The sequence below is a fragment of the Diceros bicornis genome, chromosome 3, assembly GCF_020826845.1.
Source record: "Diceros bicornis minor isolate mBicDic1 chromosome 3, mDicBic1.mat.cur, whole genome shotgun sequence".
NCBI classification, from domain to species: Eukaryota; Metazoa; Chordata; class Mammalia; order Perissodactyla; family Rhinocerotidae; genus Diceros; species Diceros bicornis.
The window spans coordinates 12,334,081-12,348,863 of record NC_080742.1 but is presented as its reverse complement, the minus strand read 5'-3'; the positions used below and the strand labels follow the sequence as shown (position 1 = coordinate 12,348,863).

The 14,783-nt window shown below is 47.6% G+C and overlaps 1 protein-coding gene across 1 annotated transcript in view; it reads left to right on the top strand.

Moving 5' to 3' along the window:
• Positions 1 to 14,783, top strand: part of CDHR3 (cadherin related family member 3) — a 58,144-nt gene that overhangs the window by 15,600 nt on the left and 27,761 nt on the right. The window contains 4 exon segments of the mRNA XM_058568468.1: positions 1,973 to 2,070; positions 11,345 to 11,439; positions 12,219 to 12,292; positions 12,295 to 12,322. Coding sequence (XP_058424451.1) covers positions 1,973 to 2,070; positions 11,345 to 11,439; positions 12,219 to 12,292; positions 12,295 to 12,322 — 295 coding nt within the window.

The following is a 14,783-nucleotide window of genomic DNA, read 5'->3' as shown; positions in this document are numbered from 1 at the left end:
TAGGACTGAGCCTTTAACCTGTGTGATCTGATGCTACCTCTGGGTAGACAGTGTCAGAATTGAGTTGAATTGTAGGACACCCAGCTGGTGTTGCAGAATTGTTTGTTAGTGTGGGGAAAAAAAACACCCTACATTGGAATTGGTGTCAGAACATGACATCTCAAACTTAATGTGCCCCCAAACCAAACTCTTGACTCCCACTCCGTTCCCCCTTCCCTGCCCAAATCTGCTTCTCTGGTGTCTTTCCCATTTTAGTTAATGGCAACTCCATCCTTCCAGTTGCTTGGGCCAAAACCTGCAGTCATCCCTGACTCTTCTCTGTCTTTCATACCCAACATCAAAGCCATTAGGAAATCTCTCTAGCTTCTAAATCTGTGCAGAATCTGACCCCTCCCTAGTATCTGCACTATCACCATGGCGCCAGCCACTAATCATGTCTCGCCTGGATTATGGCTGGCTAACTGGCTTCCCTGCTCTGCCCTTGCCCGCTTCAGTCTCTTCTCCATATGGCAGCCAGAGGGATACTGTTAAGGCCCTCCTGTGCTTAAAACCCAACAAGAACTTCTATCTCCCTCAAAAGGAGAGCCAGAGCTCCTTAAGGCCCCATCAAATCTGGCAAGCTTGTAGCCCCCTCACCCATGTCCACTCCCACATGTCTCCCCTTCACCCCTCTGCTGCAGCAGTCTTGGCCTCCTCACCCATCTGTGAATACCCCAGGCATGCCGCTACCTCTGCATCTTTGCATTTGCTGTTTCCTCTGCCCCTTCCTCCTTATCTCTATGGCTCCTTCACATTTCTTTAAGAATCTCCATTCACATGTCATCGAATCTTCCATAATCACTCTATTTATCATTGTAACCCAACTCAGAACACTCCTTTCCCTGATTTTTCTGTAACATTGCTCACTAACATTCGCATATTTACTCATTTATTTTATTTTCTGTATCTTCCTGCCAGAATGCAAGCTCCATGAGAGCAGGGTTTTGTGTTTTGTGAAGTGCTGTTTTCCCCATGTGTAGATCAGTGCTTTGTACATAGTGAGAACTCAGTAAATATTCTTTGGAATGAAAGCATGAGCAATGATAAAGGTGAGTGAAAGCTCAAGCTCAGATGTAAGAGGGCTTGGGCTCGAATTTTGATTCTATTGCTTAGTGGCTGAGACAATCTCATAATGTCTCCGAGCCAGGTTCCTCATTTGTAAAGTGGAGATCATTATGGTGCTACTTTATAAGGCTCTTATGAAGATTAAAGGAGAAAACATACAAGTCCTCAGCACAGTGCCCCAGAAAGAGGGAGTTAATGTGAACATTCTCAGTCGTCTCTCAGAAGGAGAGATGCCAGAGCAGAGCACAGCGGCTCCTCAGGAGGGCTGGTGGTGCCAAGTGGCACTCCCTGCTCCTCCCTCCCCCTGACAGCCAAGAACTCTGAAGTGGATGAAATCAATGTTTGGCCCCTTTCCTGAGCCTCTGTAGCCCTCTCCCCACCATTCCATCTCCTTTCTGTTCCACTATAAAGCCTTTCATTTCGTTGACCCATTTCTGTTAAGATGCTAAGTGCACTTCAAGGGGTGACCTTAGCTCAGTTGAGAAAGAATTTGCACGTTAAAGTGGATCTGGAACATGAAACAGCCTCACACTGGAGGTTTCTACCCATGGTTACTTCCCAACTCTCTGCCCTTATCACCTGCCTTTCCCCTGAAACAGCCTTACACTAGGTCACCTCTCCACAGAGGAAATACATGAAGACTTGGTACCAGCTTGGCCAACGCTGGTCCTTTATTAATTCCCATAAATGGATCCACTCACACAAGTTGGCCAGTGGTCTTACTCACGGCCTTTATTATTGCTTCCCTCTTTCCACCATGCCAATACGTGTGGTTCCCTTTGGCTGTGTGCAGCTGTCCTGGTTTTGGAATTCCTCATTTGCTTTATCTAATAAAATGTTTCCTATTCCATTTTGGATGCTGGTACAGGTCAAGACTTCTACCTAGTGGAAAGAACACACCCTAGGTTCATTTACCAGGTCAAGGCCTTCGATCCAGAAGACACAAACCGAAACATACCCCTCAGTGTGAGTCTCCTTGTTAAACTGAAGAAGGGCTTCTCCAGTGTGCCTTTGACACAGGAGCGCGGAGTCTCGGCAGGGCGGGATCGGGCAGTGGCGTGGAGGAGCCCGCCGTCCGCTGCCAGAGCATAGAGTACAGGGAGGTGGGAGTGGGTGAGGGGCTCTGGAGACAGACACTCCAGGTGGGATTCATGGCTCTGTGTGATCTTGGACGAGTTCTTAACCTCTCTGAGCTTCCATTTCTTCACCTGTAAAATGGAAGAATGATAGCACCCACCACAGTAAGGGGATTGTGCGTATTAGATGATGCAGGTAAAGCCCTTTAGCATGGTGCCTAGCATATCAAAATTGCTCAATTTTTAAAAATTTTAAGCTGATAAAAATCCAATATTATTTTAAAAGTAAGCCTAAAATATAGACCCCAAAGGTAGGCATTAGCAATCCTTTTCAAGAGATGAAGCCAAGTTGCTTGGAATGTAGTTTAAAAAAAATTAAAAGAGAGTCCCAGGACTTCCAGAGAACAGGAGGAATTCCATAGAGGAAAGCAGGAGAGGAATTCCACAGAGCAGGAGCCTGGGCTGGAGTTGCCTCACGGTTCAGTCTAAGACAACAGATGTCTCTTCTCCCCCTTTTTAATCAGTTTCCTTACTGGAGCTGCCAGTGGAGCTCTTGTAACCACCAAACCTCAGGTGACAAAGCCACTTAGCTTGTCCCTGGACATGGATGCCCCAGCCCCTAGCTCTGCCCATCGACTGGCCTTGTGCACCCACTGCAGCTGGCAGCCCAGATTGGAGGAAAAAAAAACCCCAAAGCTAACCCTGCCCGACTAACCCTGGAGCAGGCAGCTCTCCTACAGACGCTGCCTTACAGAGAAGCGACTAGTTGAAATATGACACTCGGGGAATTGGTAACACCAGAAGGCTGTTTCTGCTATTTGCTGCCTGATTTGCAGTTTCAACAGGACAACTTTTTCTAACAGGAGGAAGTGAGCCTTGGGAATAAACTCCAGGACCAATGTAATATGGTCTACAGGGGCTGAAACAAAGCCGTTTTGAGATTATTGGACACATCTTAAATTAGGGAATAGTCTGTTGTTATTACTAGATGGTCCTTCTGTCCAAAAAAGTCATTCATTCATTCACTCATTCATTAAAGATTCATTCAAGATTTGCACGAATAAGTGAATGAATATGCAAACACTTAATGGGGTCCTACTATGTGAGAAGAGCAATACTAGGTACTTTAAATACATACTTGTTGATAACATACTTGTTTTATCAGTTAGGAATGTGCCTGAATATAACAGAAAACTTAACCACACTGGAGGATGTGGGATTTTTTCTCCCCTATCAAGAAGTCCAGAGGCAGGCAGGCGGGCCCAGGGCGGGCACAGCTGCTGCTGGCGGAAACTTGGGCTCTTCCGTCCTTCTGCTCTTCCAACCAAAGTGTGTTGGCTTTGCCCTCTTTTTGTTCACCTCATGATTACAAGATAGCTGCTGTTCCTCCAGGCTTTGCCTCTAAGTTTTAGGCAGGAAGAAGAAAAAAAGGAAGCAAGAAGGGGTGTAGGATGAAGGGGGCAGTCTGTCCCTTTTTTGCTAGACGCTCCTGGAAGCCCTACCCCAAGGACTCCTGCGTACTTCTCACTGGCCAGAACCTTGTCCTAGGGCCACTGTTGCTTCATGGTGCCTAGAGGAAAAGGGAGTTTGGATGGGCATTAGGTCAGCAACCCAAAGTATAGTGCTTCACTTATACGTTTAATCCATTCAACATTTACCAAGAATCCACCATGCGCCAGGCTTTCTAGTAGACACTTTGGATACAAAGATGAGTAAAACATGCTCACCTCAAGAAGTTTACAGTCTGGACGGGAGGCATTCACGCATATGCCAAATACTTATAATTCAATAAGATAATTGCTATCAAGTTTGCACAAGATGCAGTGGGGGCAAAGTGGAAAGAATCCCAGCTGTGAAGAAAAATATTTATTTTTAAATCTCCATTTTTAATATATCTTTCCAAATTACGCAGAAGGAATAAGGTGATGGCCCCTTTAAAAAGGCCTCCTAGATCAGGTTGTTACCCTCTCAGCAGGAGGGAAGCAGCTCAGGTGGGGAGCAAATACAGCAGGTGTTGCTCCCTTACCAGAAAATGTAGTGCCATCAACAGAGGGCTGGGTGCAGCTGCAGGGACTCAGAGCCGGATGGCTGCGACTCGGGCTGCTGCAGTGAGTTTAGGAATTGTTTGGGGAGGGGGGTACTGCAAGCTGCCCAGAAAGTGTTAATGGAGTATTTAACACCTGTGCTAGGACCAACAGCTGCACAACTAGCCTGCAGGAGCAGCGAACATAATCTAGAAGCAACCTTTCTCAGTCTAGAAAAGGTAGTAACAGTTTAGGAAGTAACGTATTATGGCCTTTGTCCTTAGACATTTTATTCTGGGTGCTTGGGGCTACTAAATGACATATTTTGCTCTGTACCAGGAGAGCGGAGATGGGTTAATTTGCTATTGACCAAACCTGTGCATCTCAACCTTGGCTGTAAATTGAAACCACAGGAGGGACTTTAAAAACACAAATGTCTGGGGCCGGCTGGGTGGTGCAAGCGGTTAAGTGCGTGCACTCTGCTGCAGCGGCCCCGGGGTTCACTGGTTCAGATCCCAGGCGCGCTCCAACGCACTGCTTGTCAAGCCATGTTGTGGCGGCGTCCCATATAAAGTAGAGGAAGATGGGCATGGATATTAGCCCAGGGCCAGTCTTCCTCAGCAAAAAGAGGAGGATTGGCAGATGTTAGCTCAGGGCTGATCTTCTCACAAAACAAAAACAAAAAAAACACATATGTCTGTGTCCCACCCCCTAAGAGTCTGCTGTGATTGGCCTGGGGTGTGGCCTCGGACGTGAGGATTCTAAAGCCCCCGGGTGACCTCGTGCACAGCCAGGGTGAGAACAGCTACTTCATGACATCGTCTGCCAAACTTCCCAAGTCCTTCTCTTGGAGTTTCAGATTCTGTGGGTCTGGGGTGGGCCTGGGAATCTGTATATTTGACAGATACCTCGGGCGATTCTTCTGGTCTGCAAGTCTGGGAACACTGGCTTATGAGTGTTTCTTAGAAGGTGTTTAGTCCCCTGCATGAGAATATACTTAGGCTGCCTTAAAGAACACAGATACCTAGACACTGCATCAGAATGCTGAATGGGAACACACACTTCCCAGATGATTCTGATGTACTCGACTCGTCGAGTACAGAACTGGACAAACAAGGACAGACTTAAAAACACCGAAGCATGTTCATGAAGCCCCCTAGGCGTTGTTTGTGCCTGTCATCTTACTTGTGGGTTTCAGGAGTCACCTTGCTGTGGCAGCAACTAGAGGAGGAAGGATGAATTTAAAAATACCTTGTGGCTGGCTCGGTGACGTAGTGGTTAAGTTCACACGCTCCGCTTTGGCGACCCAGGGTTCACAGGTTCAGATCCCAGGCGAGGACCTACTCACTGCTCATCAAGCCATGCTGTAGTGGTGTCCCATATACAAAATAGAGGAGGATTGGCACAGATGTTAGCTCAGGGCCAATCTTCTTCACAAAAAAAGTAATAAAAAAAATACCTCTAGGACATCTCTTGAAACCCCAACTCCTTTAAAACCACAAATCCTACAACTCTTATGCAGCTTAATGCAGTGAAACTGTGACACAGATAGTGTTAAAATTGGGGTGAATGCAGAAACCACTGGTATTTCCTCCCTTCTTTTTAAAGAAACTGAAAAAGCATGTGGAAGTACACTGTTCAGACCAGCACTGCCCAATAGGGCTGAACTGCAAGCCAGAAATGAGTGCTGCGTATGTAAGTTTAAATGTTCTCATAGCCACATGAAAAAAGTGAAACGAAACAGGTGAAATTAAGTTTAATATAGTTTATTTAATTCAATATATCCAAACCGTTATCATTTCAACATAAAATCGACATAAAAATGATTAATAAGATATTTTACATTCTTTTTTTCACAGTAGGTCTTGGGATTCCTTGTGTATTTTACACTGACAGTTCTCCTTTCAGACCAGCCACATTGCAGACGCTCGGTAGTCACAGGTGCCTGTGGCTAGTGGCTCCTGTGCTGGACGTTGCAGGCTCAGATCCTGCGTCAGCTCCCCCTCCTTGGGCACCTTCTGTGTTGTGACTGAGAGCAGGTGCTCAGAGCCATGTGTCAATAGTGGGCTCAGAACGTAAAGATGTGCAAGAAGGTCTGTGTGTGAATCATTATATTTACTGGAATTTCTTCTCCAGGGCCCCTCCCCCTGCCCTTTCTCCACCTGCTGAAGGAGGCTGTATGGGACCCAGCCCCCTCCTACCCTCCCTCTTCCCCCTCTGCTTGGAAATGGCCACTGTGACTGCAGCAAAGCCTCCTTGGGGACTCTAAGGACGTTAATCATTTTCGCAGCTGGAGGCAAAGTGATCTAGCGCAGCGATTCCTCCATTAAGGGGCTTTCTCTTGGTCTTTCCATTAGGGAAGGACTTTTGCATAAAGTGAAATGTGCTTTGTCTTCACCAGGTCAGACAAAGGATTAAATTAAAAGAGCAATAACCTTGCTGCTAGCTGGGCTACCGGGAGGGCAACATAGGAAGTAATTCTCTCTCGGCCTCCATCTTGCTCATGGCTCTAAGAAGTGGCAGCGAGTTGTGCCTTTTGATCTCCCTGGGAATAAAGTGACTGTCGTATGCTGGTCCTGGCTGGCTGGAACTTTTCAGATCCACTGAGCAGCCCCTTATTTGCGGATGAGGGAAGGAACTGAGGCCCTTGCCTGTGCCGGTAACTCTACTGAGAGCCGAGGTCTCCTCACACAACTCTGCTCAGCCCCTTCTACCCTGTTCTGGCAAATTCTGTCTTTAGTGTCCTGCCCTTTCTTTCCTGAGTGACAGCGCCCTTCCTGTTCCTCATGCACTTCCACTGCCACCACACACATATGTGTGCACACGGACACACACCACTGGTTCAGCGCCACCCCCCCCCCGGCGTCTCCCCATCGCCAGAAATCTCTGCAAAACACGTTCTACTCCAGGTTCTTGTGAAAATGCTCAAGAAAGGAAAAAGCAGTGTTATTGGACAATTCCCACTCCAAATCCATCACCACTAACAACTGTTCATGTGCTGGGATAAGCACTTCTTAAATAGGTGGGGATCGTTGTCCTTAAGATTAGTGAAGCTTGAATCAAAGAACAGGACCCAGGCTGATTATGGCAAAAGAGTGACAGAATATGAGAGGATAGGATCTGCAGCGTCATCAGTAACGGTTTACGTATCTATAGCATTTTGCGTTTATAAATGTGCCTCTTCTGAAAAACATTCAAATACTTGCCCATAACCCCCGTAGCTCACCCTCCTAACAACACAGCAGAAGCTGAGACCAAAAGGGCCTGCAATGGGCTTTTCACAGGAGTTTTTTTTCTCTTAGGCACCCGCCACCCCAACCCTGAGCTGAGATAGGGGTGGAACAGGGGAAAAGAGAGGAATTGAGGCTTTTAGAAAACACTCAGCTTGCACTGGAAAATATAATAGGAATGCGGCGTCATATTTATAACTTGCCACAGCCCAGTTGGAAGATGATGCTGTGTGCTGTTGGCCTTCTGAGTGGGTTTGGGGGGCATGTTCTGAGTGGCTTGTAGAGTCCTTGGCACTCCCTGGACTTGGGAGGAATAAGGGTCTTTCCTTCCCTCTGGAAACTTGGCCCCTGGAAGTTGGCTGATCTAGTCTTAGGAGACAGAAGGCTGAATGCTTGTTGCTTGATTCCATCGCAGGCCTGAAAGCAGCCGATGGCTGCAAACCGGCACAGGTTGAATTCATTATCTGCCTGTGACTCCAGCTGCAGTGCAGGAGCCACTGGGAGCTGGCGTGCCCTCCCCAGGAGCCTGACATTTCAGGAAACTGGGCCAGCTCCCTCTCACCCTCCTGTTTCCCTACACCCATGGCACAGTAACGGGTGAATGAGGCGGGAAGCACGGGCTCGTTGTCTTCCACGCTGAAGCTTTTGTGTCCATGAGCAAACCGCGCTGCCAAGGGGCCGCAAATAGAGAAACCTGGGGTGGTGGTAGAGGAATATTCCCAGCAGGGAAACTGGGGAGCTTGTCTGACAAGCATTTGTTAACCGAATTGATCTGATTACTCAGGACTTTTCTTAGCCAGTACTGGAGCAGACAGGGGCTGCAGTTGCTTTTCGTTCTATTTAATTTCTGTTTTCCAAGAATGAATATCAAGGGAGCAGCTTTGATTAAACAAGCCTTTAAAAAGGGGAGAGAATGCCAGGTTTTACAGAAAGCTTTACTGAGTCGCTGGCAAATGGCCACATGACACAATATTTTTAGTCTATGGATATTATCTCCTTTCTAAGTACTGCTATTCCCATTAACACCAGCTCGTAGGTTCAGGGATAAAGGAAATTAGCTTGGCACTGAAAGAAAAAAAAAAAATCAGGATTCCAGGAAACCAGCCTCTTAACTAGAAATTAAAAAGACATTCCCCATGTTCTGGTTCCACAGTTCTCCATGCTTTCTGTCTGCTGCTGTTTCTTTTTCCTTCCTTGCTGAGACTGTAGGCAGAACTGGAGAAGATTTCATAACCAAGTCTAGCATTAACAAATTAAAACAGATTTTTAAAGAGGTTTGGCAAGATTTTTGTTATTGTTGCCTTTTTGTTTGGTTTTAAGATTCCTTTAAGCTGGTCTCAGATGGGAAATAGGCAAGAAGAAAACCCCAATATTTAACATTTACCAAATATTGATTGAGCATCGATTATGTGTTAGGTGCTGGGGATAGAGCAGTGGATAAAATGAAGCCCTTTCCCTCATGGATCTTACATTCTAACCGGACAGTAGAGCTTAACGTATATTGAGGGCTCACCATGTGTCGGGCACTGCTCTAGAACTTCACGTGATCGCCCCATGGATGTGCCCTGTTATTATCACTCTGTTGCACGAGCTTTCACAGCTGGAAGGTGGTAGAACAAGTTAAGCCACTGCACTTAACTCCACTGCCCCAGTTCATGACTCTTATATTCCAGACGGGTCTAAGAGTCCTCCTCCTCTGTCCCCATCACATCCTAACCCTACCCCTCTTGGAGCACCTCCCCCACATCTTCCTCCTGTGTTCCCTCAGTTGAACATAAGCTTTGGGAGAATGGGGCCTGTCTGTCATCTCTGCATCCCAAGACCTTCCACTGTTTGGGACCAACCAGAACTGGGGTCCTATCTCCCTAGAGCATTTCAAAACACATGTGGAAAGGCATCCTGATGCAGGTGCATACAGTAAATGCCCCCCTTGGCTCTATAAACCCTGGTGTTCCATCACAGCCAGCCTGGGCCTCTGATCTATGGATGTGTGAGGATTCTCTGCAGGGAAGGCCCTGCTCACAGAACAGAGCTGCTCCGTGTGCAGGTAGCTGCAGACCTAGGCAATTGCTGCCAGGCTGTGAACTGGAGAGTTGACGGGAGGCTGGGATTTAAACATCGTGCTTTTGAGCACTGTTTAGGTGCTTATACAATTTGAAGGGCTGGGAGAAGGACTCTCCTTGGCAATGCCCAAACATTTCCTCTTAAAAATGGGTAGGAACCACTTAAGTGACCAGCAAGAAAGACTTAGTAAAATAAACCCCTAGAGTAGAATGCTGTGCTGTCATTAACCAACCAGGCTGTAAAATAAGATTTAAGAATATGGGGAAGCGCTCAACCTATAAATGAAAAGAAAAAGATATTATAATTTTGGTTAGAACATCAGCTCAATTTTTTGGAGGTGTATTTTGCATGGAAAAGAACAGAAGGCTATTCATGAAAATGATGAGATTTTACAGGTGACTAATGAGGTTTTTAAAATACTTTTCCCTCTTTCCCAATTTTTGTGTAAAAAAAAATGTTCATTACAACTAGAAAAATGTTATTTAATAATGAACTCTAAAAAATGGTTTAAAAACCTTATATTGGTCCCAAAGGAGACCTTTAATATATTTTCTGTGAATTCTCTCTTCTCCTGTGGGGACCTCAGCTGCAATCACAACATAGCAAATCGCTGGGCTGGAAACCTTGGCTGGCACGTCCTTTGATGCTAGACTTCAGGGGTTGTGGTTCTGGTTGCAAAACTTCCACCGATTATCTGATCCAGAGATCTAGGCTTTGAGAATAGATCATCTTTCATCCTAGTAGGAAATAATGAAAGCTTCCAACCTTAAAAACCTTTGGAACAAGTGGATATAAACATGTAAGCCTTGAGTGTTGCTGTGGCCCTTCACATTTTACAGTGTGAATTCTGATTTAATCCTCACAATAACACGGAGGAGCAGTTGGTGGTATCATCTCTAAATTAAGGAACTTGTCCTTTGGTGATGCTGTGGTAAGGCCTAGAACTTGGACTCAGCTCTTCTGATCCAGGTCCTTCTCCTACTTTGTTGACTCCATCATGGGAGCAAGGAAGCAATCTTGGTGAGCACCCATGGAGAGCGCAGGGTGGTCCTCCTACGGGCTGGCCCTTAGCGGGCTGTGAAAATAAGCCTGTGTTCCTGTCCGAGCAAGTAGTGCTGGGCAGGTGGTCATCAAGAGAGCTGGGCTGGGCACTGGGAGCCCAGGAGGACGAAGATTCTCTTCTCCCCAAGACGCGGGAGGACTTGAACAGTGGCCACAAATCTGAGATCAGATTTAAAACCAGCCCTACTATTTCCCCAAACCAACTTCCAACCTGGACTCTAGGCCCTGCTAAGTTTCATTCTCTCTTACTCTTATCCCTCCCCTTTTCCCTTCCATCATTTCAATGAATGATGCTCGTGAACATTTTTGCACTCCACTATGTCATAAGTTCTTTTAAGAGGACATCTTATTTACTTTAGTATTAGTATGACCTAATACACGGTAGCTGTGTTTAAACAGTGTTGGTTAAAGCCAAGACATAGAATCAAAGCCAGGAGTTGTCCTGGGAAGCAGAAGTGAGTGACAGGGATGAGGAGACTGGACCAAGAAGCAGAGTGCCTGGACTGGGCGCCTTTATATGCCTTCTGCCATCGAAGCAGGATCCAGTGACCGGCTCTGCAGCCTGTGGCCAATCAGGGTGAGAGGCGCAGACCAACAAATCCAAAAGTCTCTTGAATCCAGAACCATTAAGCCTGAGAACTGCCCGTTTGGGCATCATCCTGATGCATCAAGAATGTTCCATGGGCCAAGAATATAAAATGGGAACTGAACAAACTTATCTCCTGGGGAAAGGGGCAGAGGTGCACTTAGTTACATCCTTTTATTTTCTTGTTTTTTTTTTTAGTATTTCCTGATTTCTCCCTCAAAGAGCTTCAGAATGTCTGCTAATGGGAACCTCTTCTCCACAACAAAATTTGACTTTGAAGCAGGACATAGCAGGTAGCCTTTGCCAGTGACATGGTTTGAAGTACCATTTATCTGAGGGTCAGGGAGCAGGCCTAGTGCAGCCTGAGGGCAGCTGGGGAGGTCCTGAGTGGTTTGCTGCCTTCCTGCTAAGTGCAGTGGGGGTGAGCCCCAGAGGAATAGGGCATAAGGCAACTATCTGGAAGGCCTCCTTCCCTGTCCAAAATCTTCATCACCAGGTAGCAAGAATGAAGGTGCGGGAGGGGCTCCCAGAGCCTCTGGAGGCTGCTCAGCTGCCCTCTGGCTTGCGAGAGCAGCTGGCAGAGCCGTTTGCTAACATGAAAGCAGCAGGGCGGAAGTGAGCAGGCCTCTGAGGAAAGACGAGGCGAGAGGCCAGGGTTTGAGGAGGAAAACATACAGGTCTTGGGGTTAGCTCAGGTTTGGCTCTTGCCTCTGCACCAGTTGTGAGAACCAGGGCTGGTTACTTAACCTGTGGGGGCCTCGGTTTCCTCACGGGGGTGTTGTGCGCGCTCTGCCGGGATATCGTGAGGAACGGAGCTAGAGTGTGCAACACGGCGGGCGTGAGCGGGCGCTCCTCAGATGGTGGCTGTGAATAAGAACTACAGGGTGAAAAAATAGAGGAGTGGTTTTCAGAGATGGGGAGAGAAGGGTGGACACAGCAGTTCTGACTCTGCAGGAGCACAGAAAGGGTACAGACTCTTTCCTCCCTCTTCCCACCCCATTTTGTTTCTCCCCCCATTTTGAGGTGGTGTCAGCGAAGCTTGACTGCCTCCCTTGGGGTGTTTCCCTGACAGCTACCCTCTCATTGTGGAAGTGAGAGACAGCCAAGTGCTCAGGGCCTCTACCGCCCTCCAGCTGAACATTGTGAACTCAACGATGAGCCCCCGTGCTTTACCAGGTAGGCCTGCGGGCACACGGCCTCCTCAGACATTTAATACAAGATGGACGGATGCCCTTTGCTCTGGCCTGCAGGAGAGAGAACAGGCCCGAGATCTTCAGTGTCCTTTCTCTGGGCCTCTGGACTTCCATCTTACACCTGTCTCCCCCTCCGCACCCCCACATTCACACACACCATGGGGTTGTGGGTGCGGTGAGGAGGGCTGGGGGCCGGACACAGTGCCCCATGCCAGGCTTGCTGCTGGGCATGAGTAGAAGGTAAATATGAGGCAGGTACTTTTATGATAGAGCGCTCACCACTAACAGCAGCAGAATCTGAGAGCACACATCTTCAGTCAGGACTCAGGAAAGCCCATCCTCTCCTAAGCAGGAGAGGGCTGTTTCCATGGTGCTCAAGGGGCCTGCCCACTGCTGGTGCTCTAAGTTTCTTCCTGCCATGGTGGATCCAGGAAAGAGATCTGGCTGTGTCTGGCAGCTCCTACATCCAGCAGAGGTGGGAAGGGAAGTGAACCCGGTGGAGGCAGCCTGTGGGAATGTGCCAGGCACCAGCCCAGGCACAAGGGGAGACCTGAGCCTGCTACAGATCGGGACTTAGGAGCGGAAGATGGGGCTCTGAGCTGGCATATGACCCTGCAAACAGCCTGGCTTGCTGGTTACAGCAGTTTGCCTGCCCGGATCGCTGAGGTGGGCTCAGGAGCCAGCCATGAGGAAACTGGCAGAATCTCCTGCCTGGAGGTTACCTGCATTAATGGCTGTGAATAGATTCAGCCCAGGAGACTCCACCATCAAAAAGCGACTGGGCCCCAGAACTATGTAGAATGCTTGCAAAAGTACTCTGAGATTGGGAGGTATTGAGGCCACTATTCACTGGCTAAGCTGGTGCCGTTTAGCAAAACACACCACAATTGTGAAACGTCTGGATGTTCACACAATCTACAGCCCAATTGCTGCGTTTTGATGTGGAGGGAACACTGGCAGATACCCTCCCACGTAATGCTTCCCGTCAATGCCTGTTGCCAGGTTAAGCTCAGAAGGATGACGCAGTGCATTGCTGCTGACGGGCTCCTCCAGGAGCACAGTACAGGCAGTTTATAAATAACTGTGACATCCCAGCCTGGATTCGGACTCAAGTCTTGGCCCACACAGCACTGTGGACTCATCAGTAACCCCCAGAGGAAGGTGATGGCCATGGGGCTGGAGCCGATGCTTTCTGCAATGCCCCCCCACACCCCCAGTCTTTGAGGTAGGAAAGCAGGCTAACGGGGTTGCAAAGGGGAAAATAATAAGTTCTCCCAAGGGGCCAGAGCTTGTGGACCATCTGGTTTGGACTACATCTTCCAAAATACAGCAACTGGCCTCAGCAGAAAGAGAACATGACCTTGGCTGGTGGTTAGGGCCCCCTGAGATGGTTCTGGAATTCTGGTTCTCATTTTTGGTTTGAGAGATGAACCTGTTAGGCAACATCCCAGACAGAGAGCATGACCTATGGGATTGTCTAACCATTTTTTAAAAAACCAGTAGACTTTATTATTTCAAACAGTGTTCCATGGATGTTGGTAGGGCCGGTCCTGCAGGAGCCTGTGCTCTAGAAGGATTTGGGGCACGATGACTGCCCTGACGTTGTCCAGGCTGCTCAGTTAGTCAGTCTACTCCCCTAGCCATCCACGATTTGTTAAGAGTTTGCTCAGTTTCAAACTGGGTGCTGACTTCGAGGGCTTTCGTGGTTCCCTCGAACCATGATCCTCCTTTTGCCCCAAGTCAGTGCTAGGACTAACTGTAAGTTATTTAATTTGGGATTAACAAAATTAAATCCTCAAACTGACTCAAGTATACTGAGTTTGAATGTGAAGTAGAAATGTATGATGTAGAAACAACTCTTTTTTCTTTACTATTTGTTAAGGTCCTGCAATTAACACAACCAAAGTAAGTACTGTTTCTGTTGTTGAAAATGTCTCACCAGTTTATCCCTGGGTGGTGACAGACATCTGAATGCTTTATGGACTCATGATGTGAACTCTAAGATTCTGCTATTTTTAAAGTTGAGCACTTTATTGTAAAAGTACCTGACATATACTTACTCTCTACCCAGCGAGCACAGAGCCTTCTATTTTTGCAGAGCACTTTATCGTAGAGTTGGGCAGGAGGTCTTTCTCCCCTTCTGCCCATTTCTTTTGTGTATACTCATAGTCCTTTTCAACCTGGGGCCTGCCAATGTATAGGCACCTTATGCACTTACTGAATACTCGTTCCTAGCGATGAAGCCATCTGTGGTCACCTGGGATTCACAGCCTTTCCCATGAGTGTGGCCATTGGGCCTGGTCTCCCCCTCACCCAGGGTCTGGTGATCCGTTTATGCTGGAGAAGAGTGTGGGAATAAGTGATATCAGAGCTTTACCCTGTCGGGTGGCTGCAGGGCCTCTGGCTTCACTGCACTTGAATAGATCTTAACTGTGGTCTGAGGG